This window comes from Hippoglossus stenolepis, chromosome 14, assembly GCF_022539355.2.
Source record: "Hippoglossus stenolepis isolate QCI-W04-F060 chromosome 14, HSTE1.2, whole genome shotgun sequence".
NCBI classification, from domain to species: Eukaryota; Metazoa; Chordata; class Actinopteri; order Pleuronectiformes; family Pleuronectidae; genus Hippoglossus; species Hippoglossus stenolepis.
Genome location: NC_061496.1, coordinates 21,525,879 through 21,550,695, shown reverse-complemented (window position 1 = coordinate 21,550,695; position 24,817 = coordinate 21,525,879). Strand labels below are relative to the sequence as shown.

Genomic DNA, 24,817 nt, shown 5'->3' with positions numbered 1-24,817 from the left:
TAAAACAAATTAAAGATATGAAAAATAAAATCATGCCGACATTATTCCCAAGAAATAATCTTTACTTAAGTACACATAATACTATTGAGGAAAAATGCCACTATAAGTAAAACCATTACAATTTTTACTCAAGTTCGAAAATATCAGCAAAATATTATTTATCAAAAGTAATGCAGAATGACCCTGTTAAATCTTATTTTGTTGAAAGATATAATAGTAGATTGTGTGTCAATATGTGAGCAGCTCTGTAATGTTGTAGCTAGTCAAGGTAGTGCTAAGCTTGTACATTGTTTTGGGTCATTTAATCTATAAAAATGCCTCTTATTTATGACAACATATTTTGTCAGATAATTGTGGATTGGAGTAAAAGGCACAATATTTCACGGTGAAACGTAATGGAGTACAAATACAAAAACAATTAATTATACAAAGTATAAATAAAGTACCTCAGTACTTACTTACTTAAACTTACTTCTGAGCAGTGCTGCAATTGTAAAAAGGCAACAACAGGTACAGCAGAAGAAACAGTGATAACAACAAAGTAAGGAGAGAGCAGTGATAACAGCCAGAGCAGTGTATACACCATACAGCAGACACTTCAACCAACTCTACACTGACTTATTACACTGGTTATATACATTTACTGAAGCCATATCTATTTACTTCCACAGGGACTTGGACCTGGCCGCCTTCACCAGTGGATGTAGTATATCACGCTGTTCACTCATCCATGTTACTTGGCCTTATCTCAGAGATAACTCTATTGTGAGAGCATTTCCCGAAAGACCAAATATGTAATTGAATAAACTGTCTAGCTGCATTTCTGTTTTGATTTGTTTGTTTTGTTTTGTTAAAGTTACATTTTCTTTCGATTGGCTGTCCTGTCAACACTTTGTTATATACCTGAACATTGTAAATCAATTCCTGTAGCAGGTCATGTTCCTAGGAGGGTGCACTGGTGTTACTGACACTCACAATCAGAGATGTAGGTTACTGCGGACACATCCAACTCATCTCGATTTAAATGATTTCATATTACGATTGAGGAAGCGCCAGTGATGCTGTGTGAGAGTTCGTTTTGTTTCATGAGCGCGACTCTCAGTCACGTGACGAACGGAGCTCACGGTTGAACTTGTCCCTGAAGCAGTATTTGGGACAGGACCTGTGGAAACACTCTGGACCTCCAGCAGAGCAGCGAGCACACAGGGACTCATCTCTGGAGGGAATATCACACACTGTTGAAGTGTCACAACTCACATCACCACCGGGATCGCCGCACTCACCTGCACCAACCCCCGCCCGCCTGCCGGACACCAAACGAACCCAAACAGCGGTGGTCGAGGTATCACTGAATCCACCAATCGCATCGCATCGTGGGCTGGCTCCAGGCTTGCACGAGGAAATGCTGTGGATTGACGTGCCCATAAATATCATCTTGACCAATGAATGGAGAAAGCAGCGCAGCCTGTTTGGGAACTCTGACCAATCCCATTTGAGAGTAGGAGGGGCCCATTTATTTCCACCTCCCTCTCGTTACATGGCACCGCTGAGGACCAATCAACAACGAGCAAAGGCGGAGACCGAGCGGGCTCCCTTCCAATCGCGATCAGTGGGCGTGGTTTGTGGGGACAAGGCCCGCCTATTGGCCGGTCTGCAGACTTCCCACAGACAGTTGTATGTTTCATAAAAATGCACTCTGATGCGGCAAGTAAGTAGTAACGTTGTACAGGCATTCCTCATCAAACCATACTGCTTCTGGCTGCTGCACAGAAACGAGCAGGGAGGCTAACACACGCTCGGTGTTTCCACATCTACTTCTAGCCTGTGGTGGCGTGAGCTGTGATGGAAGCGTATGAATCCCGTGTTATTCGCTGGTTTCTTTGTATTTGCCAGTGCTGTCTTGGGCGACAACAAAGGAGGGATAGCTAGTGTATTATCAGCTGTTTCGGACGTGCTACTTTAGCCACTGGCGTTAGCCTTTAGTTGTTGTTTTTTTTTTGTTTAGCGGTAGCCGTGCTCACTTGAGAGCCGCCGTCATTAGTTAAACCGAGGAGGTTTTCGATGCTAATCGTAGCATTGGGATCTCCGCACTCCTCGTTACTCAGGACCTACTCTGCGGGTCCACTCCAACTTGGCATCACCGTGATTCCACTGTGAATCCCCGAATTTTCTGTTCAGCTGCGGAACACTACAGAGAATGAAAATTGTGACGCAGTTGTGTAAAACATCTTTCATTGCCTGCTGCAGCGGCGCCGCGGGGCTTTGCGGCACCTACTTAAGCTGCCGCAAAACGTATGCGCCACGCTTGTGTGCCAGGAGCCGTATATAGTTAGATTTAAAAATTACAAAACAATGTAAAACGCATTCAATCAGTTGGGGTAAATGTTGCGGGGTAGAGGGGTCAGAAAGAAATAGTTGTTTTGCCAAGGTTTGGGAGTTGTAGTTTAGTGTCGCGGGCACAGACGAGGTTCCAGCGGCCTCCATGGCGGAAGTGGACTACAACGCCCATGCGCCCTGCTCTCCAGATACTTTGTAAACTCTGTGCAAGTTGCGCGTCTGCACTGCTATTTTAGGTATGCAGCTAGTGCTATCTATCCGACTGTGTGTTGCTTTGCCTGCTTGTGGCCTCTAGAAATAAATGAGCCACCTCGATGTTTGATGACAGCCCCTCCACGACTATGCTTACATGACATTTGGCAACAAGGTAGCGTGCACGATCGGACGGATTTCGAGTTTGCATGTTTATGTCGACTGGTCCGGGGAGTCACTCCCTCATTCGTGTCAGATCTGTTTTTCTGTCCGTTATGAAACGTAAAGCTTCTTACTAGAAACCAGTCGAGAGTCATTTGAGCCCCGTAGAGTGAGTGAAGATTGACACCACAGGTCCTTGTTGGGGCTGTGATAATGTCACCTTCTTGTACCCTTGTGTCAAGCCTGTAAGTTTGATTAGCAGGAGATTGTGTGCTGTGCCTCAGTTTGAATTTTGATCTAATCTTTATTCTTTGTGGAAATAGATTTTCAGCTGAATTCCCACTTGAGTACACTGGCCAGCATCCATAAGATCCACCACACGTTGCACAGGCTGGTAAATGCATATCAGCAGCTTTTATATTTTTATTTGTTTGTCTCGAGTGTGCACCATGTCAACATGTGTCCCGTTCACGAGCTTGTGTGTTTTTTTTTTACCTATGTATTTGGATAGAACCTGACAGAAGACGTTGGGCAGGATAGCCACCCCTCAGGTAAGACATGTACAACTTCTTGTGTGTTTCCATAGTTAACTCAAAACACAGATCTAGTTTAATAACTGCCGCATTGTACTCCAGCCAAACTGGTGTGTCTTTCTAAATTGGAATGTTACATGAATGTTAGGACAGAGAAAGCGTGCATGTGCCAATAGGTAGCTGCCTTTCATTCTGTCATCCATTTGCTTCCCCAGCTTGTTGCTCCAGAGCCATGCCTCCTAGGAAAAAGAGGAGACCCTCTGCTGGAGATGACATGTCAGCCAAGAAAAGTCGCCAGGACAGGTGTGACATCCCTTTATCAAAGATTAAAGCAAAAATAATCCACACCAGTAGCATAGTAACAGCTCAGTTATGCAGGAGTAACGTGCTCAGAAAGACATTGGTTTGCAGTCAGGAAAAGAAAAACTATAATGGGAAAGTTTTTTTTGAATCACACGACTGCTTTTGAAATTCTGACGTCTGCTTGCAGAACTGCTGCAGAGCTTGAGACTTAACTGTCTTATCATGTGCAGTGTTTTCAGAAAACATGAAACGTCACAAATTCGAGAGGAAGAGACGTTTTCTAGTAAAAGATGCTTGGAGTGGTTCTATGAATATGCAGGTGAGGGGTTAAACTTTAAACATCCCACCTTCTTGGTTTATTCAACATTTAGCCACTGACCAGTGGTGTTGGTTTTGGCTCCATGTGTAAAACTGCTATATGTGGCTTCACACTTGTCTGTCTGAAATAGGCTGTGATGATGTGGTGGGTCCAGAAGGCATGGAGAAGTTCTGTGAGGACATCGGAGTGGAACCAGAGAATGTGAGTAGCTTGTTCTGCGTTTTGGGTTTTGAGATATGTCTCGTGGTTTGGCTACATCTGGTTACATTTTTGCTCAGGTTTTTCACCTTTTGGCTGCTGCTCAGACTAATCATGCCACTTTGAGACTCCATTTTGGCTCTGATAACCTGATAGAAAAGTGTAAAGTTAGCATAGTCAAATAATAAACTCTATATTAACAAAAAAGGGCAGCCCTAGTTTCACTTCAATGTTACTAGTTAGTAGTTACACTGGTGCTTTGTTTCAAAGGTTGTTCAGGTCCTTTGGTTTCTGGGTTTGACTTGTAACAGTTTTGTTAGTTCAGAAGGATTGACAGGTCTTCTATTTAATGATATCTGAAGCTATAAATGTTGTTGACTACTGTGTTCAGGTGGTGATGCTGGTTCTTGCTTGGAAGCTGGATGCCCAGAGTATGGGATATTTTACTCTCCAGGAGTGGCTGAGAGGCATGGGCTCACTGCAGTACGTCACTTAACCTACTTTTTGTCCTTCTGTCGTGATGTTTTCAAGATTGATGGTTGATTTGCTGGGTCTCAAGAAAACGCTTCAGTGTAAAGTCTAAGGCTCTTTTCTGCTGTTGTCAGGTGTGACTCCACAGAGAGGCTGAGGAACTCGCTCGATTACCTGAGATCTGTCCTAAACGACAGCACCAGTTTTAAGCTCATTTATAGATATGCTTTTGATTTCGCTCGGGTGAGTCAAGCAAAATATTCTTTTTATGAGGAAGCTCACAAAGCAACATCCCTAAAACAAGTCCTCTCCAGTTCAGTAGTGAAATCCAGTTGTTTGCTAAGTGTGCCTGATTGAAATTCATGTTTAGTCTTATTTAAGCCAGCGTACAGACCAACCTTGATATTTTGGGATGGTCAAAATCAGTTTTTGTTTTTTGACTTAGAGTAGAAAAACCTCTTTTCAAGAGTGGAGGCTAGTTACATAATTCTCAATCGTGCATGGTTTTAAATAAAGCTTGTCACACTGTTGAAGTGAATTAAAATACAAATGGTGAATGAAAACATGCTAGAGTGGCTGTGATGACAATGTTATACTTTATTAACAATAATGGCAGTTGGTTAAAGAATTCAGTTATGTGGAGAGGGACTGGGGCAGATTTTCTATTTAAACTGTAATCGACATTTTGCATCAATGTCATAAAATCATGCTCATTTTGGATTTGGACAGGAAAAGGATCAGAGGAGTTTGGACTTAAACACAGCAAAGTGTATGCTGGGGCTTCTTCTGGGAAAGACGTGGCCTCTGTTTCCTGTGTTTAATCAGTTTCTAGAGGTGCGTACCACATTTGGAAATTGTCTCTACAACCTTTTACCAGATTGAAGATACAGTCACGTACCATAGTTGTATGCAATATTGTCTGAAGTCCAGTTTGACCTTGGCCAGGGTTGTTGTAACTATAAGGTTGTGGTGCCATGTTGATGTTAAAAGGTATTCATTTATTTTTCCTCAGCAATCCAAGTACAAAGTCATCAACAAAGACCAGTGGTGCAATGTTTTAGAGTTCAGCAGGACAATCAACCTGGACCTCAGTAACTACGACGAGGATGGTGCCTGTAAGTCAACACGTATCTATACACTAATATGACAAAAGAGCCTAATGTGCATGTTAAGAAAATAACAGTTTTCTAATCTATTATAATTTCTACCTTATCCTTTCGTCAGGGCCGGTTTTGTTGGACGAGTTTGTGGAATGGTACAAGGAAAGACAAATGTCCTAGCCACAGAGCAAAGTGGAGAAATTGAAAAAATATACAACTGTGACAACAACGACTTTGAGAATCAACAACCAATAAGTTAACAATACAAAAATGGTAAGGCAGTGACAGTGGGAGCTTCCTAGAAAAGGAGGGGTTCGGGCTGTGGGGTGGGACCGGGGTGGGGGTGATGGGAGATGGGTTTGCAGCCTGGGTGCATGCTGCCCAGACTGCGGATGCGGGGGGCTGCCATTGTGGAATTATGTTTCCCACCTGAAAGTTGCGTAGCGGGCAAGCTTGCAGCGGTCCCCAGTGGCATTGCTCTCTCTCACTGTGACATGTCATATTGCTGTCTGTGTAAGGATAACATGGAATCATGCATGGATGATGGAAGCAAAATGGTATTGTGTGGGAGGACCACTCCTCAACCCTTATCTGCAGCACAGAGCAACCAACACAAGTGACCATTCATGCATTGTGTCTGAGTCTTAAACAGGGTCACTTTGACCCAGGCACATTTAAATATTATGTATCTGTGCAATGAACTTGAACTTAAGCTTTTCTTTCTGGACGGATGGCACTAACTATTGTTTGTCATATTTTAAGTTGGAGTACTTTTTAAGAAGCACACTGTGTCAAATGGTTGATTGCAGGTTTCTGATGCCTGTGCTGTTTACTGTTGATTTGTGCCAGTGATTTTTGTTTCCCCCCCCCTCCAGTTTCTGTTCCCTTCTGCTGTTTTGCTTCGGCTAACGCTAACAGGTTGCTAACCCCCCTGCAAAGGCCTCAGACCTCTTAACACCAAACAAAACAGCATTGCTGCTTACTAACTCTTAATACAGTACAGCGGTGAGCCACTAGTGCTCTGATCAGCATTTATTGGTCTGGTGACCAATTTATGTATCTACGTTGTGTAGGTAAGAGTATTATTGTGCCTCAAACCTTGGAAGTCACTTTGTGTCCCACACATGTACCAACAAACCCAAATGTACAGTATATACACGTGTGAAGACACACACACACACACACACACACACACACACACACACACACACGCTCACGCACACACACAGGCACACTTGAGTGGTCAGGGATTATTTCAGGATTAATTCAGACTGTTTGGACTGTGTTATCAGTTGACATAGAAATAGTTGGTGTCCATTTTGTCTTTATGTGATATTTGTTTTGTCTTCCTTAGTCCATTGATAGTTTCAGGTCTCCTCTCTAGTAGGCATCTCTCTCAACACTGACAGTGTTAATGTAACTAAAGTGGAAGACCAGTGACCCTCTCAGGACGAGGTCCTTAAGGCTTGAGTAGTACTGTAGGTTTGCTGAAAGCATTGCTTTGTACCACCCATAGAATCTAATCAAAACAATGGACACTGACAGTTTGGAGCTGTGTGATTATGCTATCCTATCCTTTCGCCTAGTATAATGTTCTTGTAACACATGTATAAATTTTCGTCTTTGGCTGTTGTGTGATGCTGAATCGTCTGAAGATTTAATATTTGCATGCATGCTCCAACAGAGCCTTTTGTGAATGGATGAGATTTTTTGAAAACATTTTTCAAATGCGTTTTTTTTGTTTTGTACAGGAATTTGTGCAAATGTTTTGTGCTTGATTTTGATATTCACGACCATGTTCTCCAAATTCTGATGAACAACATGATCGCGTCTATTAAGACCTGGAACACACCTGTAACCTCACGGTGGAACAGGAGTTCCCTCCTGCATTTTCCCACCCATCCTACACATCCTTACACATGCTGCAAAGCCTAAGGCGGCTGCAGCCAGTTCACAGGATCTTATTTTATTTATTAAAAGTTCTGCAACTTTTGCACCACACTGTCACAATTCACATGAAGTATATATGTGAAGATGTACATCAGCTCCCATGTCATTGAAATCCCCTGCACCTGAAACTATATGAAAGCCTCTATTGTCATGACAATACATCAATCATCAGCATAAGTCTAAGATCAAGGTAGTTGTTACCAGAGTTTTCTCCCATGACAATGCAGGAGGATGAACAGCCTTGTCCCAACTGTATATATGTATGTAAACTATGTAAGTGTCTATATGTCTGTTTTCACTATAACCTATGTCTATATACATAAATAAAATGGTTTATTAACTTACTGGCTCTTCTGTCAATAGTTAACCAATAACAAAAAGTACTTTATGCTGTCATTACTGTTGGTATTATTTAGATGAGCCTAATTCTACAAATGAACACTTAACATCACAAAGTGAGACATGGTTTGATTGAGGTGTATTAATAATACAGGCATGTTACGATTATATGGACTCATTGCAAAATGGATTACAGATACAACGTTGTGCTTTAAAAATGTGATTAACAGAAACAAGAACATGAACAGAAAAGAATAAACATGCTGCTCAAACACTGTGCTGCACAACTACTCCACACATTTTTTTTTGTTTGTTTTTACATTTAATTTCAAGCTTAAATCCTAATCTAATTCAAGACAAAACACCAATGACAATCATTTGTTTGTTTTAGTGGTAAGTTCTGTGTTTAACATCACAGATCTTTATGTTTGAGAAGTCAAAATGGAGTGGCAGGTTTTGTGATGTGACACCAAAGTCCGACTCCTCCGCTTTTCTGCAATGCTGCGGGACTGATCTGGTACATTCCCACCCTTGTGTCTTGCAGCCCTACTGCCTCATGCAGTGGAGGTGTTGCTGTAATAGGTGGAGCCCTTTGTGGTGGCTCAGTATCTCTATTGTTATCCCTTCTGTAGCAGTGAATAACATAAAGCAACCTGCAGCAGTTTTCTCAACTGAATAGAGGAAAATTGTATTTGTCAGTTGGCCACAGGTTTGATGTCCTTGCAAACCCTTTAAAGTTAAAACTGATGTAACCTTGTGAACCATGGCACTACGTAGGAGAAGATCATCTAAACAGCATCTTTATCTTTATCTTCTGTGTCCCACTGAAGTCTCTTTGATGAAATAGCTTTTAAGGCACCAAGGCCTTTCTTTTCCTTCCAATCCTCAGACCTAAAAATCTCATTTTTGCTTCTGCTTGTGTTGTCAAATTTGTCCAGAGATCTGCTGGATGCAACAGAAACCCTACTGGCAGTAGGATGTGAAAATATATGCATCAGAGACTCGTATACTTTCACTCTGTCCTGTTTTATTTTATCAGAGGAGTCAGGTGGGGTCCGCTGTGGAGGAGGTAAGCCTAAATCCAAAGGTCTACTCGCACTGGAAAAGTCAGGTAGATTTCGACCGATGCCCTTCCACCTTATGTCGGGTGACAGTTCCACGTCTAAGGTGCTGTGCTGCTCGATGCTGGGAACTCCCCATGGGGATAGAGATGCACTTCTGTCACCCACTCTATGGGATAGACCTGCTTGTGCAACAGGATGGTCTGAAGTGTGACTTCTGCCACTGGAAGACAAAGAATTGCGTTGCCTTGGAGCTTTGATAATTGAACGTTTATAAGCGATTTGAGAGTAATCGTCATCTGTCATTGCTGACATATTAGATGAATGGATGCTTTGTTTTGCAGAGTATCCTGTCACCTCATTGTCGCTCTCGCTGCTGGAGGACGAGGAAGTATTTGGCTCTTGTGATGGTGCCTTGATATTCAGATGCCTGTTAATGCGTGGGACACCAGGTTTCAGTTCAGGAACAGTGTGGTCTGTCTCATCCTCACTGCTGCTGCTGGAGAAGGATTCTCTTTGCAGCGGAGCTCTGATGTCCAAAGCCCTTTTGACTTTAGGGATATTTGTGAGACTCAGATGAGGCCACATCGAGTCAGACGCGTCTCCCTCTTCTGATGCTTGGCTTTTGAGCTCTAGCCCAGCCTTCCTCTCCACCTGAGTTCCACTGCGTGACTCATCAACAGCATGGGTCACAAGTAAGGAGGTGCGATTCTGGGGAGCTGCCACGTCTGGGACAACACTCAGCTGAGATGTTCCCCTCCACGTGTAATCTGCGTATTCTGTTGAGATACCCTCACTCTCACTGCTGGATAAGGAATCAGACTGTTGATGTAATGGCGGAGTACCAGGAGCCTTTTCACGGACGTTTGTGTCCAAGTACCTTCCAACACGTGGAGTGCCAAAACCAGTCAGCGGGGTATCTGGGTTTGACTTTTCCTCAGTAACCTTTACTAAGTTCTTCTTTAATCTAGTTCTGCTACTTTTATTTCCAGTCCCACTTTCACCCGTATAAGAGGAGGGCGAGTCAGGTAAAGGTGACGTGGGCAGGTTTGGTGGTACATTTGTATGTGATGTGATATCAAGACGCTTTCTGAAGCGGGAGACGCCAAGATTCATGGTGTTCCACCTTGACTGAAGCTCTGGGTTTATCTCTGGTGCTGGGCTGATGTCATTTGTTGGTTTGTCCCTCAGGTCATCTGTAATAACTGTATACTTTTCTAATTTGATAATGTGGTCTGTCTTTGGTCCTCTGATATTTAAATGCCTGTTTATCGGGGAGAAACTTTTATTCATGTCAGGAAATTGGGTCCCTGGTTGATCATTTGTAATCCCCACAACAGTACTTTCACTGTCACTATTGTCACTGCTGGAAGACGACTCAGTTGAAGGTGAGTGTGTCTTAATATCTAGGTGCCTTTTGACACAAGGAGTGCCTCTGAGACCTAATTCAGGCCATCTTGGATCTGGATGTGGTTTTATTGTCATTGTTGGTTTGCTTATATCTTCAGTATACTCGTCTTGCTCAACTGAGCGGCTTGATGAGTAATGGGGACTGATTTTGTTGGCTTCCTTTATCTTTCCTTCCACTGTATGATTTGTACTCTCATCACTTAACGATTTAGGAGGTGATGATGGGGCTTTGATGTCCAAACGTCTCTTTATTCGAGTAATATTGTTAAGATTTACAGCAGACCCCAGTGGATCAGAACTTACTGTTTCAGATTCTTGCAATGGAAATGTTGAAAGATTGACCTTGCCCTGTTCATGTTTCTTTATCGGAACAATGTCAACCTTCCCTGGCCTCTCTTTGTGATGTGTAATTTCTTCCTCATTGTCACTACTAGAAGACGAATTAGGGTGTAGCGATGGTGCTTTGATATCGAGACGCCTCTTGATGGTAGGGATATTTTCAAGATCTAGGGCAGGCCTCCCTGCATCTGGATCATGAGTTGCTGTTTGAGATTTTTTCAAAAGAAGCCCTGAATGGTCAACCTTCTGTGGTCTCTTCTTCTCTGTGTGACCTGTTGTTTCATCCTCACTGTCATTACTAGAAGATGAATCAGGAGATGGTGATGGTGCTTTGACATCCAGACGTCTCTTGATGGTAGGGATATTTTCAAGATCTAGGGCAGGCGACTTTGCATCTGGAGCAAGATTAGCTTTTTGAGATTTTTTCAAAAGAAGCCCTGAATGGTCAACCTTCTGTGGTCTCTTCTTCTCTGTGTGACCTGTTGTTTCATCCTCACTGTCATTACTAGAAGATGAATCAGGAGATGGTGATGGTGCTTTGACATCCAGACGTCTCTTGATGGTAGGGATATTTTCAAGATCTAGGGCAGGCGACTTTGCATCTGGAGCAAGATTAGCTTTTTGAGATTTTTTCAAAAGAAGCCCTGAATGGTCAACCTTCTGTGGTCTCTTCTTCTCTGTGTGACCTGTTGTTTCATCCTCACTGTCACTACTAGAAGATGAATCAGGAGGGGGTGATGGTGCTTTGACATCCAGACGCCTCTTGATGGTAGGGATATTTCCGAGATCTAGGGCAGGCCACCTTGCATCTGGATCAAGATTTGTGGTTTGAGATTCTTTCAAAAGAAGCCCTGAATGGTCAACCTTCTGTGGTCTCTTCTTCTCTGTGTGACCTGTTGTTTCATCCTCACTGTCACTACTAGAGGATGAATCAGGAGGGGGTGATGGTGCTTTGACATCCAGACGTCTCTTGATGGTAGGGATATTTCCGAGATCTAGGGCAGGCCACCTTGCCTCTGGAGCAAGATTTGTGGTTTGAGATTCTTTCAAAAGAAGCCCTGAATGGTCAACCTTCTGTGGTCTCTTCTTGTCTGTGTGGCCTGTTGTTTCATCCTCACTGTCACTACTAGAGGATGAATCAGGAGGGGGTGATGGTGCTTTGACATCCAGACGTCTCTTGATGGTAGGAATATTTTCAAGATCTAGGGCAGGCCACTTTGCATCTGCAGCAAGATTAGCTTTTTGAGATTTTTTCAAAAGAAGCCCTGAATGGTCAACCTTCTGTGGTCTCTTCTTCTCTGTGTGACCTGTTGTTTCATCCTCACTGTCACTACTAGAAGGTGAATCAGGAGGGGGTGATGGTGCTTTGACATCCAGACGTCTCTTGATGGTAGGGATATTTTCAAGATCTAGGGCAGGCGACTTTGCATCTGGAGCAAGATTAGCTTTTGAGATTTTTTCAAAAGAAGCCCTGAATGGTCAACCTTCTGTGGTCTCTTCTTCTCTGTGTGACCTGTTGTTTCATCCTCACTGTCACTACTAGAAGATGAATCAGGAGGGGGTGATGGTGCTTTGACATCCAGACGCCTCTTGATGGTAGGGATATTTCCGAGATCTAGGGCAGGCCACCTTGCATCTGGATCAAGATTTGTGGTTTGAGATTCTTTCAAAAGAAGCCCTGAATGGTCAACCTTCTGTGGTCTCTTCTTCTCTGTGTGACCTGTTGTTTCATCCTCACTGTCACTACTAGAGGATGAATCAGGAGGGGGTGATGGTGCTTTGACATCCAGACGTCTCTTGATGGTAGGGATATTTCCGAGATCTAGGGCAGGCCACCTTGCCTCTGGAGCAAGATTTGTGGTTTGAGATTCTTTCAAAAGAAGCCCTGAATGGTCAACCTTCTGTGGTCTCTTCTTCTCTGTGTGACCTGTTCTTTCATCCTCACTGTCACTACTAGAGGATGAATCAGGAGATGGTGATGGTGCTTTGACATCCAGACGTCTCTTGATGGTAGGGATATTTTCAAGATCTAGGGCAGGCCACTTTGCATCTGGAGCAAGATTAGCTGTTTGAGATTTTTTCAAAAGAAGCCCTGAATGGTCAACCTTCTGTGGTCTCTTCTTCTCTGTGTGACCTGTTGTTTCATCCTCACTGTCACTACTAGAAGATGAATCAGGAGATGGTGATGGTGCTTTGACATCCAGACGTCTCTTGATGGTAGGGATATTTCCGAGATCTAGGGCAGGCCACCTTGCATCTGCAGCAAGATTAGCTTTTTGAGATTTTTTCAAAAGAAGCCCTGAATGGTCAACCTTCTGTGGTCTCTTCTTCTCTGTGTGACCTGTTGTTTCATCCTCACTGTCACTACTAGAGGATGAATCAGGAGATGGTGATGGTGCTTTGACATCCAGACGTCTCTTGATGGTAGGGATATTTCCGAGATCTAGGGCAGGCCACCTTGCCTCTGGAGCAAGATTTGTGGTTTGAGATTCTTTCAAAAGAAGCCCTGAATGGTCAACCTTCTGTGGTCTCTTCTTGTCTGTGTGACCTGTTGTTTCATCCTCACTGTCACTGCTAGAAGATGAATCAGGAGGGGTGATGGTGCTTTGACATCCAGACGTCTCTTGATGGTAGGGATATTTTCAAGATCTAGGGCAGGCCACCTTGCATCTGGATCAAGATTTGTGGTTTGAGATTCTTTCAAAAGAAGCCCTGAATGGTCAACCTTCTGTGGTCTCTTCTTGTCTGTGTGGCCTGTTGTTTCATCCTCACTGTCACTACTAGAGGACGAAACAGGAGATGGTGATGGTGCTTTGACATCCAGACGCCTCTTGATGGTAGGAATATTTTCAAGATCTAGGGCAGGCCACTTTGCATCTGGAGCAAGATTAGCTTTTTGAGATTTTTTCAAAAGAAGCCCTGAATGGTCAACCTTCTGTAGTCTCTTCTTCTCTGTGTGACCTGTTGTTTCATCCTCACTGTCACTACTAGAAGATGAATCAGGAGATGGTGATGGTGCTTTGACATCCAGATGTCTCTTGATGGTAGGGATATTTTCAAGATCTAGGGCAGGCCACCTTGCATCTGGATCAAGATTTGTGGTTTGAGATTCTTTCAAAAGAAGCCCTGAATGGTCAACCTTCTGTGGTCTCTTCTTGTCTGTGTGGCCTGTTGTTTCATCCTCACTGTCACTACTAGAGGATGAATCAGGAGATGGTGATGGTGCTTTGATGTCTAGACGCCTCTTGATGGTAGGGATATTTTCAAGATCTAGGGCAGGCCACCTTGCATCTGGATCAAGATTTCTACCTTTATTATGTTTCACTTTACGGTCTGTGATTTCTGCTTCACTCTCGCTGCTGGAAGACGATGAATATGCCGCAGGTGGTGAAGGTGCTGTGGGATCGAGACTCTTACCAAAACTGGTAACACCCAAACTGACCCCACGCCACTTTGACCGTGGCATGGGTTTAATTTTCTCTCTTGTATCTCTCTCCCCTGCAACTATCCTGCTGCTTGGCTTATAATATTCTGTCACCTCTTCTTTTTTTACTTTTTCATTGACCATGTTCTGCATTTGCTCACTGTCGCTGGATTGAGAGGAAAGGGTTTGCTCTGGTCTCTCTGCAGGCCTTAGTGTGTCATGTGGGTAATTACCCTGATTAAATCCCATTGGAGGCCTGCTTGTGAGCTCAGATTTATTGTGGTTGTTTTCTGTAGCTTCTTCCTCCTGGTCTGGGTTCACGGTGTATTGCGTAGGCTCATCCTCACTGAGAGATGAGCTGCAGCTGGACACATCATCCCTGCTTTGGATGTCTGAAGTGGGCAGCACTTTACGTTTTGAATCATTAAAAGAACCGAACAAACTGCTGGACCTCGCTGAATTGCTTCCAACTGAATCACTAAAATCAAATTGTTCTTCATTCCCCTGCGCATGTGGTGACCAATCTGCAAAGGGCACAGAAGAGAATTCTGGAATTTCACTTGTCCTCTCGATGGATAATTCTTCCACTTCTACTATTTCAGATGTTGAGGAATCAGCTCCCTGCTGTACAGAGTCTTCTGCCTGCTGCAGAGACTCGGCTGATGTGTGGTCTCTCTTGTTCATTTGATCCTTTTTTAATTCTCTGTCAGATAGTGAAGAATCTGAGCATGAAGACAAACTTCTCTCCTCCAGCTTTTCAGAGTCCGGGACGTCGTCAAACTGCACTTTGTGTTTGCGTCTTGTATCAGTGGTGCCTGAGATGTCTCTTGCATCTCGCTGGTTATTTTCTGGATTTATCTGTCTTGAGCCGTTTTCACTTCCTGAGTCTCCAGCTGTGTGCTCATCCTCCTCAGTCTTTGCTGCTTCTACGCTTTGCTGATTACCACTGGCTACGGTATCATAATATTCTACATTAATATCTTCTCCAATGTTGACGGTCGTAAATGTGACTCTCCTTTCCCTGTGAGTTACGATGTCTTCTGGTTCCTCACCTTCGGAGTAGGCTTCATTTTCATATTGTCTTTGTTCTGCAGATGAGACAGAGTTGGTTGCAGATTTGCTTCTCTTTTTAGTGACCTTTGCGCAAAGAACATCAATAAAAGGTCTTGCTAAGACCCCAAGGATAAAGGCTATCAGAAACGTAATGAAAACTGACAGACACACTGCCAGAGTCAGGTCACATTGTGTAGCTCTCTGATTCCTTTCTTGACCTATCCTGTTTGTGGTGATTTGGGGGATAACTTGTCGGCTACTTCTGGGCAAACTTCTTGTTTTTCTTCTTGCATGTTTTACTCTACTGATTTGAAGGTTAAAAACAGAAACAACCTCATGGTCTTCAGTCATACACACATATAGTCCTGTGTCTTTCTCAGTGACGTCACCGATGAACAGAGAAGCCTGAGGTCCACTCACAGATTCTTGACCACTGGGCGTCAACCACGAGGAATCTACAGAAGAGACAACATTAACATGTAGTCAGGTTTACCTCCATTATTATATATGTAAGCTATTACATATGCTATTTTATACTTTTGACTTTGTTACCTTGTTTAGAGCAAGACAGAAGTATCTCAGAGCCGCTGTAGACCGTCACATCTCGATGGAGCTCTGGACTGTTTTCAGTACCAAAACAGTTTAGGTCATCCTCCTCCAACTGTAGCAGGTCTTTGCCTGAGAGGACAGATGGGAAAGCACACACCACGCCCCAGGTCTGCAGGCCTCTGTTGCTGTCATAGGCCATAAGCCTTCTTAGACTGCGCATGCTGCAGTCACACTGCCACCTGTTCCCATCCAGCCTAACATCTGACCCAATGTTACGCAGGGAGAGGTACATCGAAGGATGGAGGTTGGTCAACATGTTGAAGCTCAGATCAAGGACCTTTGAGGAGGAGAAAAACATGGACATATGGCAGATGAGACCAAATTTGATTGCTAATACATTAATAGATTTAAGCTACATAGTATTTTAAATAGAATACTTTTCCAAAAATGTACCAATTTGACATCACGTCATGGTTAGAAGAACTGAATATTCTGTGAATTTTTGCAAGTTGGATTATGAGGGAACAATATCAAATTATGGAAAAAAATGATATGCTATATATCATTCCTCAACTTAAAAACAGTAAACTTCCATCTTACTCTGAGCTGGGCTAAATCCTGGAACATCTGTGGATGGAGATTCGTGATGAGGTTATGTTTTAGGTGGAGCTCTTTTAGCTGTCGAAGATGTCTTAGTTCTCCTGGTCGTAGAGTTGAGATCCTGTTGAAGGAGAGCTGCAGAACCCATAAGGATGCACTACCTTCCAGCCCTGGATGACAGAAAATAAGGGCTGTAATATGACTTCAACAATGACCACGAAGGGGTGGCTCCTGAAGGGAGACATTGACCATGTGTTACAGGTTTTCAGTGATAACAGGTCTCTTTATCTCTGTTGCTCAACATCTGTCAATGTGATTTGCAAGGAGAAAACTACATTTTGAAGTATAATATTGATTTGTTAACATTCCCACAGTGTTTCAATGCTGAGATTCGGGACTCCATGTGTGGTCTTGATAGTGAATAGTGTAAACTTCCCAAATCAATGAACACCCCCTTCCCTAGAATATGAATCCAAACTTGTCTGGCTTATTTTCCGTGTAAACACTTTTACAATGCGACTAATTAGGGGCTGAGAATTTTTTGCAAGGAGCCCATTCTGTCTTATCCTTTTCACTCGCCTGAGACAATCTCCGTTAGTCTTCTGGGCTGGAGTCAGCCACTGTGAGTCTGGGCTTCATTAGAGAGGCACTGAGGGTTCTGTGAGCTGAATACCAAACAGGAGAGAAGTCTATGACTGTCAACACAGCTCTTTCTCAGTAAATGGGCTGTCCACACATGCCTTTAGAAGAACCATAGTGGATATGTTTCTTTGCAACACACTCTGCTGTTGAACCAAGCAGAAGGAATGCTGTGAAATGACACGATGCAGGGGAAAGCTTGAATGTTGCATTGGATGTTTACCCCTTTCGTTGAGCCACTGGAATGTCAATAAAAGCTGTGACTGGCTGACAGCTGTACGGTGTCATTATCTTGGGAGGTTTTATCATTTCTGAGTAGAGCGCAGTACTAAAGATAAGGGATATCAACAAGAGGGTTTGTTTTAAAGTGAAAATAAAACGAACAGTAACAGCAATGCACACAGCTCACACATTTATTCTTCCATAATGAGAACATTATTAGACCTCAGCCCATGCACACTAACATTTTAACCAGAATGTTGTTGACAGTGTGGTTGTGAGGTAAATCTATATTTCAGGTCTTTGTCATGGACATTCCTCAATGACATTCCACAGGACAATTTAAGTTGTACATTATGAACGTTGTGCAACTTCCCTATCAGAGGCACTGCTTTTTATGACCCGCAAAGAGAATGTAAAAAAAAAAAGGGACATTTATGTGTCATTTATGTGATCAGATCTTATGGGCCAGTGATAAACAACCTGGGGTCCAGACCCATTGGTCAAAAAATGGTAATGGAATAGGTAAGAACACAATAAACGTTCTGCTACATAAAGTGAAATTAATCTATTTATCTTTAAACTTTGATTTGTTTGTAAAATGTAGATTGTTTAACTCTTCATGCTCTGAAATTTTAGTCAGACAACACTGAATCTGAATCTAAAAAACTCATACATCAAGTGTGTGTGTCACTCTTGTCTACCTTTACATTACATTAGAGAAACTACAGTAAACGTATATAATGGGCACACACTCAGAAAATAAACATTTAATATAACTTTAACCTTAGATCACACAATGAATAAGTTAATACACAATGTTGTTTTATTATAGCTACATCTGTTTAATAGCAATAGTTACAAACTGAGTTTTTATATGCAAAATACGATTTGCTTATCAATATGATGTTGAGTTGTAGATAAAACTAACCCATAAAACAATCACAATTTGCCCCACCTCTAAAACTAATGCACATTAGTAATAATGATCCAGTTATACTGAGCAACACTGTAACACTGGCAGGAGCCTTTCTAAGGAAACTTCAGTTTTGATATTTCAGGTTATTTCTTTTTAGAAATACTCGCGTTCTTTTACTTCACACTACATGTTTGAGTTAAGGCTTTTTATACTGTGTTATAGCTACATTAACTTTAGGAAAGTGTCTTAATACATCCACACAGGTAGATGAAAATTGTGATGTCACAGATCAAAGTACAGATCAGAGTATTAATGAGCGGAATATCCTGAATATGTGATTAACAACTGACATGTAAATGTATGTACTGTATGTATGAAAATGATATATCATGATATGTTGGCCAGCCAACAGTGTATAGGTTTGGATTGTCATACATTTGCTCTGCAGACTGGAAGCAGTGGTTATTATGCTGTTCATGTTCTGCGACAGTGGTTTAAATATGGGTGTATGACTGTATTAGACTCACCCTCTGGGAGTTGCATCAGCTGATTCCTCTCAACAGATAGCAGCTGCAGGGCGGGGGCCCAAGACACACATCTGCGTCTTCTCGAGGGTCCCAATTGTCCTGAATGTCTACCTCTGACAGATTGGGTTCCCAGGTTTATGTCTACGCAGAGAGACAAGCGTGTGATAGTGTTGTTTTCCAGCCATACATTCCTGAGGTTACGATATGGCCGGTGGAGTGTAACAGTATCGAGGCGATTTTGAGACAAGTCCAGCTCAGTGACGGAATCTTGGATGTGCTGCGGCACCGAGGAGAGGCCAGAGGACGAGCAGTTCAACAGGGGAGCTCCCTGACAGGTGCACGACTCGGGACAGGCCGGTGGGGGAGAGGAGCAGTGGAGGCCAGGGGAGACGAGGAGCAGCACCGCAACCAAGAAGGGCCCCTGTACCACTGCCATCACTTGCCGGACCCAAAAGTACACATTGATCATTAATGTCAATGAAGAGAATTGACAAAAACATTTAAAAAAAAACAGTTTTTCCATTAAAATGTGTTATGTAACATTATCAGTTCATACAATCCTCAAATCATCTAAAAATCATTAAATGCTAAACTTCAAAATTGTACAACATTACAGTCAAAAAACATCAGACTCACCCGTGTGTCCACTCTTCTCCAAGCTGACAGGAAACCTTGTGCCTCTTCTTAAACCCAGGCTGCTGTCAGTTTATTAACTTGGACTGTCTCCACCAGTTTCTGATCAAAGTCTGAACACATATTTTGCTGCGTCTGGCTTAACAAGCCCGTGCCCGAAGACACCACTCTGTGATTCATTCAATCATTTACATGTGTAGTTAATGTCTCACTGTCATTGTTTTCTGCTATAAGTTATGACAGACAACCGATCCTGAAGATTTATGACGAAGAGAACCGTGCCCTTGCTGTACACATGCTACAAGATGATAAAACAGCATAGTGAGGCACTGTATTATTTTATGGTTACTAAGGCCGATGACAACAAGTTTCACATAGCAACGTGTTGCTTTATTGAAACAAACAAAGCATTGAAATGTTGGACATATTTTTCCATGTAGTGGTTCAAAAATTACTCAATTCTTTCCAAACAGGCACCAGGTCTGCAATGCTCTGAGAACTACTTCATGACATCAATAACAAATGTTCTGAACATCACTACTGTTATAAAACAGACAATCCAATCCAAAATAAAATCTTTTATGGTATATTGCACAAAATTCAAACAACACAATATAGGCATCAAACAAGCTACTGATTATTTCCACTCATCTGACATTCATGAACACGAACATTTAAAGAGATATGCATTAATCTGTAGTATAACTTAGTGCAAACACTCTTCTGTTTTTCAATAGTGTATTTCCTCACTGTAAAAAGCTTCTGCAACAAAATTAGAATACTATACATATATATGTCATAGATCATCCCTTGTAAATCCATTGACATGTGGTTGATGGACAGTCATAGATGTGCAGAAAAAGGCCTGTTCAGCATTATTGGATGGCTTAAAAATGTATCACTCATGTTACAGTTTATCCCAATTCTGTGCATATCACTTGATATAATCTTAGTGTCTCACTAAATAATAAAGAGAGTATCAAACAAAGCTGCCAGGAACAATGAACAGCAAATAAAATCATAAATAACCCCTCCACATTGTTTTTACCCTCGGTTAGTAGTTTACTACGGACACCTAGCTAAAACTAATGTAGTGTAATACAAGTCCTGCAGTAAATTCTACTTTCATGGCAATTATAATGTTCAGTTTTAGGGAGGTGTTTATTCAGCTTTCTAGTAATTTTGGAGGTGGAAATTTGTGGTGCTGATGATTTATATTTTGTCTAAAGCAGTTATCCGGCCGATTTATCAATTGGCCAATAAAAATCGGCCAATATAATTGTTTCAGAGACATATTGGTATTGTATATTAGATATATAAACTTTTATTTGAACAGAATAAACAAGGCAAAAAGATGTGCATTTATGTTAACATTTTACATTAAAAAGTTTCTTAATTCACGTTCAATATATTTGTTTGTATTTGTGTTTTACATTACTTCATTACTTATAATGAAGTTTATGTCTAAACTGTAAAATATAAAGCCTTGATTAGATTTCTTTGTCATATTGGTTTGATAACGACATCTTAGGAATCATTGACAAATTTATTTAAATATATAGATCCGATGATATATCGGTATTGACATTTTTTGGTATCAGGCTGTAAAAAACAATATGAACCAAGCTCTACTTCTGTCCATCCCATTTATATCATTCAGTGTAGACAACAGAAACACTCGTCCGTATTAGGACAGTTCAACAGCACCACAATCTACATCCTCAAAAGAATCAACACCTCTCTGAAACAATTTAATTAAAAACTGAACTTTAAAGCATTCATGGAGGAGGATTTACTGCAGGACTGTTTTATTAGAAAGCATTAGTTTTAGCTAGATCTACCTTTTAAACTGCCAACTTAGTGTATAATACTGGACGGTAAGGCAAAAAATAAATACCGTAGATTTTAATTGCAACTGGCAATGTAAACCACAATACGATTTTATTTGTAGGAGTGTTAAGCGCTTTCATGGCATAATAAAGTTTTAATAAATTTGGCAACTATGCAGAACAATAAAAAATACTCCAGGATTTCTGTTAATATCTTTGGCCAAGTGGTATCGATCTCTATCATTCCTGCTCTGCAAAAAAAATAAGGAATACAGAATTTGTCAGGTGAACCACAGAGGTACAGTATTGTTATGTGCAAGTCATGATGAATTTCCTGTAGAAAGTCCTGTTATGCAAATACGTAATCTGACTTGATTGGTGAGCTTCAGCAGATTCCAGTCAGGCCTCCTAGTGAGCTCTTCTACACGGGTTATCGGACGTCTGGCACCCCATGTTGGGATACTTCACCTTCACGCGGAACAGAGTCCCGTCAGCACACATGCACAGCTTGTACCTCTCCATATCCTGATCGAAATACACATCTCCTGCTGAGTTAGGGATGCGTGAGGTATTGAACATGACTGATCCATTGAGGACGATGCTGTTTTCCTGCAAAGAGAAAAAAATCTATGATCCATGTGTCCTCTGGGTCTCATCTTCATCTTCATCTGCTTTTACGCTGCGTTTATGCAATTCACATCACACACATGTCCATACTTACAGCTCTGAGCTCGATGCCTCCACCCATTTTGAACTCTACGGTCCGGCCCATGATGTTGACCCCCTCATTACCACGGATAATAGCCTTGCTGTCCCCTTTAATGTTCAGGTCAGATGATGCACTGCTGGTGATCTGAAACCAGAAACAACCAGAGACGTTCAAGGGCGTTCATATACAAAGATATAAGGATACTCCATGACGGGCTGTGTATGCTCAGCTGTGGCCATATTGAAACTTTAATTTCTAACAGGGTCCAAACTTCCTTCATTTTGTTTTGTGCTCTATTTATTCATTGCCCTTTATGAGTCATTATGAGTCACTGTGAATTGTGTAAGTATTTTTTGCGTGGGTTGTAAAACACTGACACGATAAATCAATTATGTTTTTGTTACAACTATCAGACAGTTACTCACGACATACACACCCTTTCTGTGGACGCCTTTTTAACGCTGAGGACTTTGACTCCTTTGGGCAAATGGAACTCATGGTTTTCAAAGTCCGTACTGAAGAACGTGGTCTGTGTGCGAGGGTCCGTGAACGTTATGCCAACTTCACTGACGACCGAGGTCTTGTCCTTTTCTACACTAAGCTTAGAAGTGCCTTGCTGGAACACAACCTGGAACGACAGAAATGAAGTAAAGAGAGGAGTTCTTCAACCACATTATACAAAAGCAGTGTAAAAATGTTTTAATGATTAGTCGTCACTGTAAGTGTGCTCTGTGTCTCACCGGGTTATTGTTGCCGACAATGACCAGGTCCTGGTCCTTACGGCCTCCCACTGTGCTCTTGTGCAGCGGGTGAACGATCCCCATGTCCGCCTTCTGTTTAAAGCGCAGCAGGCCACTCTCATGGAACTCCATACTGTCGCAGCCATTCGGACCAATACGGATCACAGTCCATATTACTAGTGTGATCTGAGGGACAGCGTAAGACCAGGGTTCATGATTCTAGCACCAACGCAGTGATTACTCGAAGAGGATCAATTTAAAACAAATTTTGGCTCTTATTACTCACAATGAGGTTAATTAAGGCGAGGAGGAAGAGGAGGACGATGATGCAAATGGCCATGTTTCCCTTACGTCCTCTCAGCCCTGTCTTATGAAGACGCTCCTCTTCTATGGGTACATAGCCAGCTTTGAAGTTACTGTTGTGTTCCTTGTTGATGTTACGTCTTTCGATGGCCTTTTCTCGCATGGACTTCTTCACCGGCCCGTTGGAACTCTCCTGGATGGAAAAAATCAATCTTATAACACTAAAATCTAGACTTTGTGTGACACCATTTCCATAATGTAATTAATTTTAAGTTGTGACACTTAAAAATAACCTTACATATACTTTTACAACACCATAACATGCACTACATAGAGAGACCTATTAAAATCTTAATTCTAACCACAATCTTGGATCCATTCACCTCAAAACCTTTGTATTTTATACATGTGTGGACTGTTAACATGCTTTTCTTATGAAGATTGATCAAATGTAGGGCTGGGCAATAAAACAATATCAATAATTATGACAATATACTTGTTGTCAATAGCAACATAACAAAGGTTCAATATATGTCTAAAGGTTTGTAAGTGTAAATCATTTTGTGTTTAAATCCACAACCTTCACTCAAGAGCAAAAAAGTCTTTCAACTTAAAATAAATAATAACGTGATAATTATTGATATTGACTGATATGAAAACATGTATCTTGATATATGTTAACCATGTGGCCCAGTCCTAGTAAAATGGTTTATATATATACACACTAATGTCTTGTCTATACTTAAAGATCCATACACGTAACAAACTCGAGCTTAGTTAATATTTCCTCTGTCTCTTGTGTGTTGGAATGTATCTCAGTTAAATGCCCCGCGACTCCCTGTCTGTGGCCATGACTAAAAATAAACTCAACTCCTCTGAGCAGTCAAATGCCAATACACGTAGCCGTCTTATTATTAAAAATGTAACTATTGTTTCTATATTTGCTAATTTACCTCTTTGCCAGGCAGCAGGTCTGAAGGTGCTAAAATAAAACCATCTTCGTTTGCCTAACGCTGCCCACAATAACACAGCGGAGGCCAGTATTTATTACACTGACACAACCGTAGGGCCCACAACAAAGACCGAAACATTTATAATTGTTTACATCAGGTTACTCGGGACATTACAGCTCAACGCATTAACGAACATCTCAGCTAAAAACAGCGTAAAACGTCAGAATTCGAAGAAATATCGCAGATAACGGACCTGCTCAGACGCCATGTTGACTCTCTCTCTCCTGCTAGCGCACTGACAGGGGACAAACCACTTCTCCACAGCCGAGGTGAAACGAAATAACAGGCTGTGGTGTGAATGATTGAATGAGCGACAATTATCCAAATATCACAAAAGGATGACGTTAAAACAAACTAGAAAAAAAAGATGGTTTTTGATGGTGGTTTAATTGGAACTGTGCGTGTTGAAAAAGACGCTGCCATCCCAATAAAATATGGTTCCTTCCAAGTTCAAGCAGCCAATGACAGAAGGATCCTAAAATAGAAAAACATGTCCATTCAAAATTTCCAACTGCAAAACTGGACACAACAGAAGGAGCTCAACACTCCCTGTACATTCATTCACAATAAAAACTCATAAAGAAACTTAGCACTCAGCAAGCAGGAGGGTGGGGCAAAGACCGCTTGCTCTCTATACAAGAAGTCTACTACAATAATAATAGAAAATCTGTAGGGACAGAATTAGGAATTTGGCATTTGCAATAATAATAATAATTATTATTGTTGTGTTTTTTCTTACTACTTATGCTACTGCTAATAATACTATGATAATAATAATAAAAATCACAATACCAATAATGAAAGTAATCACAATACATGCATTAATGTGATCGTCATGCCTGATATTATGGTTTCACAAAAGTTAGTTATGACATGACAACACTCCCTTGCGTGTGTAGTTCAGTCCACTGTGACCTGCAGTAGAATACTCGGATTTAACGCAGCA

General features: G+C 41.8%; 3 protein-coding genes across 11 annotated transcripts; 1 reads left to right on the top strand and 2 right to left on the bottom strand.

The window, feature by feature from the left end:
- The first annotated feature begins 1,616 nt into the window (after positions 1-1,616).
- dcun1d4 (DCN1, defective in cullin neddylation 1, domain containing 4 (S. cerevisiae)) lies at positions 1,617-7,909 on the top strand. Of its 7 annotated transcripts, none has more exons than XM_035175729.2 (11): positions 1,621-1,708; positions 3,015-3,085; positions 3,203-3,242; positions 3,440-3,527; positions 3,758-3,846; positions 3,977-4,047; positions 4,436-4,527; positions 4,650-4,758; positions 5,245-5,349; positions 5,528-5,630; positions 5,740-7,909. In XM_035175729.2, exons 1-11 carry the CDS (start codon positions 1,690-1,692, stop codon positions 5,793-5,795), a joined length of 843 nt encoding a protein of 280 aa, XP_035031620.1. In that variant the 5' UTR covers positions 1,621-1,689; the 3' UTR covers positions 5,796-7,909. The 7 variants fall into 7 exon arrangements, with proteins under 7 accessions (XP_035031625.1, XP_035031620.1, XP_035031621.1 ...); XM_035175733.2 differs by lacking the exon at positions 1,621-1,708 and adding an exon at positions 1,731-1,850 and having other exon boundaries at positions 3,715-3,846; XM_035175732.2 differs by lacking the exon at positions 1,621-1,708 and adding an exon at positions 1,857-2,573 and having other exon boundaries at positions 3,715-3,846.
- Positions 7,910-13,197: 5,288 nt separating this feature from the next.
- LOC118120618 (leucine-rich repeat-containing G-protein coupled receptor 6) lies at positions 13,198-19,701 on the bottom strand. 2 transcript variants are annotated; one of them, XM_047342942.1, is made up of 4 exons: positions 18,645-19,701; positions 16,341-16,510; positions 15,744-16,077; positions 13,198-15,646 (listed from the first exon to the last, which is right to left on the bottom strand). In XM_047342942.1, exons 1-4 carry the CDS (start codon positions 19,165-19,167, stop codon positions 13,209-13,211), a joined length of 3,465 nt encoding a protein of 1,154 aa, XP_047198898.1. In that variant the 5' UTR covers positions 19,168-19,701; the 3' UTR covers positions 13,198-13,208. The 2 variants fall into 2 exon arrangements, with proteins under 2 accessions (XP_047198898.1, XP_035031615.1); XM_035175724.2 differs by having other exon boundaries at positions 15,611-16,077.
- Positions 19,702-19,840: 139 nt separating this feature from the next.
- On the bottom strand, positions 19,841-24,221 carry sgcb (sarcoglycan, beta (dystrophin-associated glycoprotein)). 2 transcript variants are annotated; one of them, XM_035175726.2, is made up of 6 exons: positions 24,065-24,221; positions 22,842-23,051; positions 22,556-22,741; positions 22,252-22,443; positions 21,828-21,959; positions 19,841-21,715 (listed from the first exon to the last, which is right to left on the bottom strand). In XM_035175726.2, exons 1-6 carry the CDS (start codon positions 24,077-24,079, stop codon positions 21,515-21,517), a joined length of 936 nt encoding a protein of 311 aa, XP_035031617.1. In that variant the 5' UTR covers positions 24,080-24,221; the 3' UTR covers positions 19,841-21,514. The 2 variants fall into 2 exon arrangements, with proteins under 2 accessions (XP_035031617.1, XP_035031618.1); XM_035175727.2 differs by lacking the exon at positions 24,065-24,221 and adding an exon at positions 23,812-24,013.
- Between the last annotated feature and the right edge of the window lie 596 nt (positions 24,222-24,817).

Coding starts and splice junctions, on each gene's coding strand:
- dcun1d4 (XM_035175728.2), top strand. CDS start 2,659: ATGACAGCCCCTCCACGACTATGCTTACATGACATTTGGCAACAAG. Junction 3,528..3,757: donor AAGAAAAGTCGCCAGGACAG/GTGTGACATCCC, acceptor TATCATGTGCAG/TGTTTTCAGAAAACATGAAA. Junction 4,048..4,435: donor TCGGAGTGGAACCAGAGAAT/GTGAGTAGCTTG, acceptor TACTGTGTTCAG/GTGGTGATGCTGGTTCTTGC.
- LOC118120618 (XM_047342942.1), bottom strand. CDS start 19,167: ATGGAAAAACTGTTTTTTTTTAAATGTTTTTGTCAATTCTCTTCATTG. Junction 16,078..16,340: donor AGGATTTAGCCCAGCTCAGA/GTAAGATGGAAG, acceptor TCCTCCTCAAAG/GTCCTTGATCTGAGCTTCAA. Junction 15,647..15,743: donor TCTGTCTTGCTCTAAACAAG/GTAACAAAGTCA, acceptor TCTCTTCTGTAG/ATTCCTCGTGGTTGACGCCC.
- sgcb (XM_035175726.2), bottom strand. Junction 21,960..22,251: donor AAAAGGCGTCCACAGAAAGG/GTGTGTATGTCG, acceptor TTCTGGTTTCAG/ATCACCAGCAGTGCATCATC. Junction 21,716..21,827: donor GAGGCATCGAGCTCAGAGCT/GTAAGTATGGAC, acceptor TTCTCTTTGCAG/GAAAACAGCATCGTCCTCAA.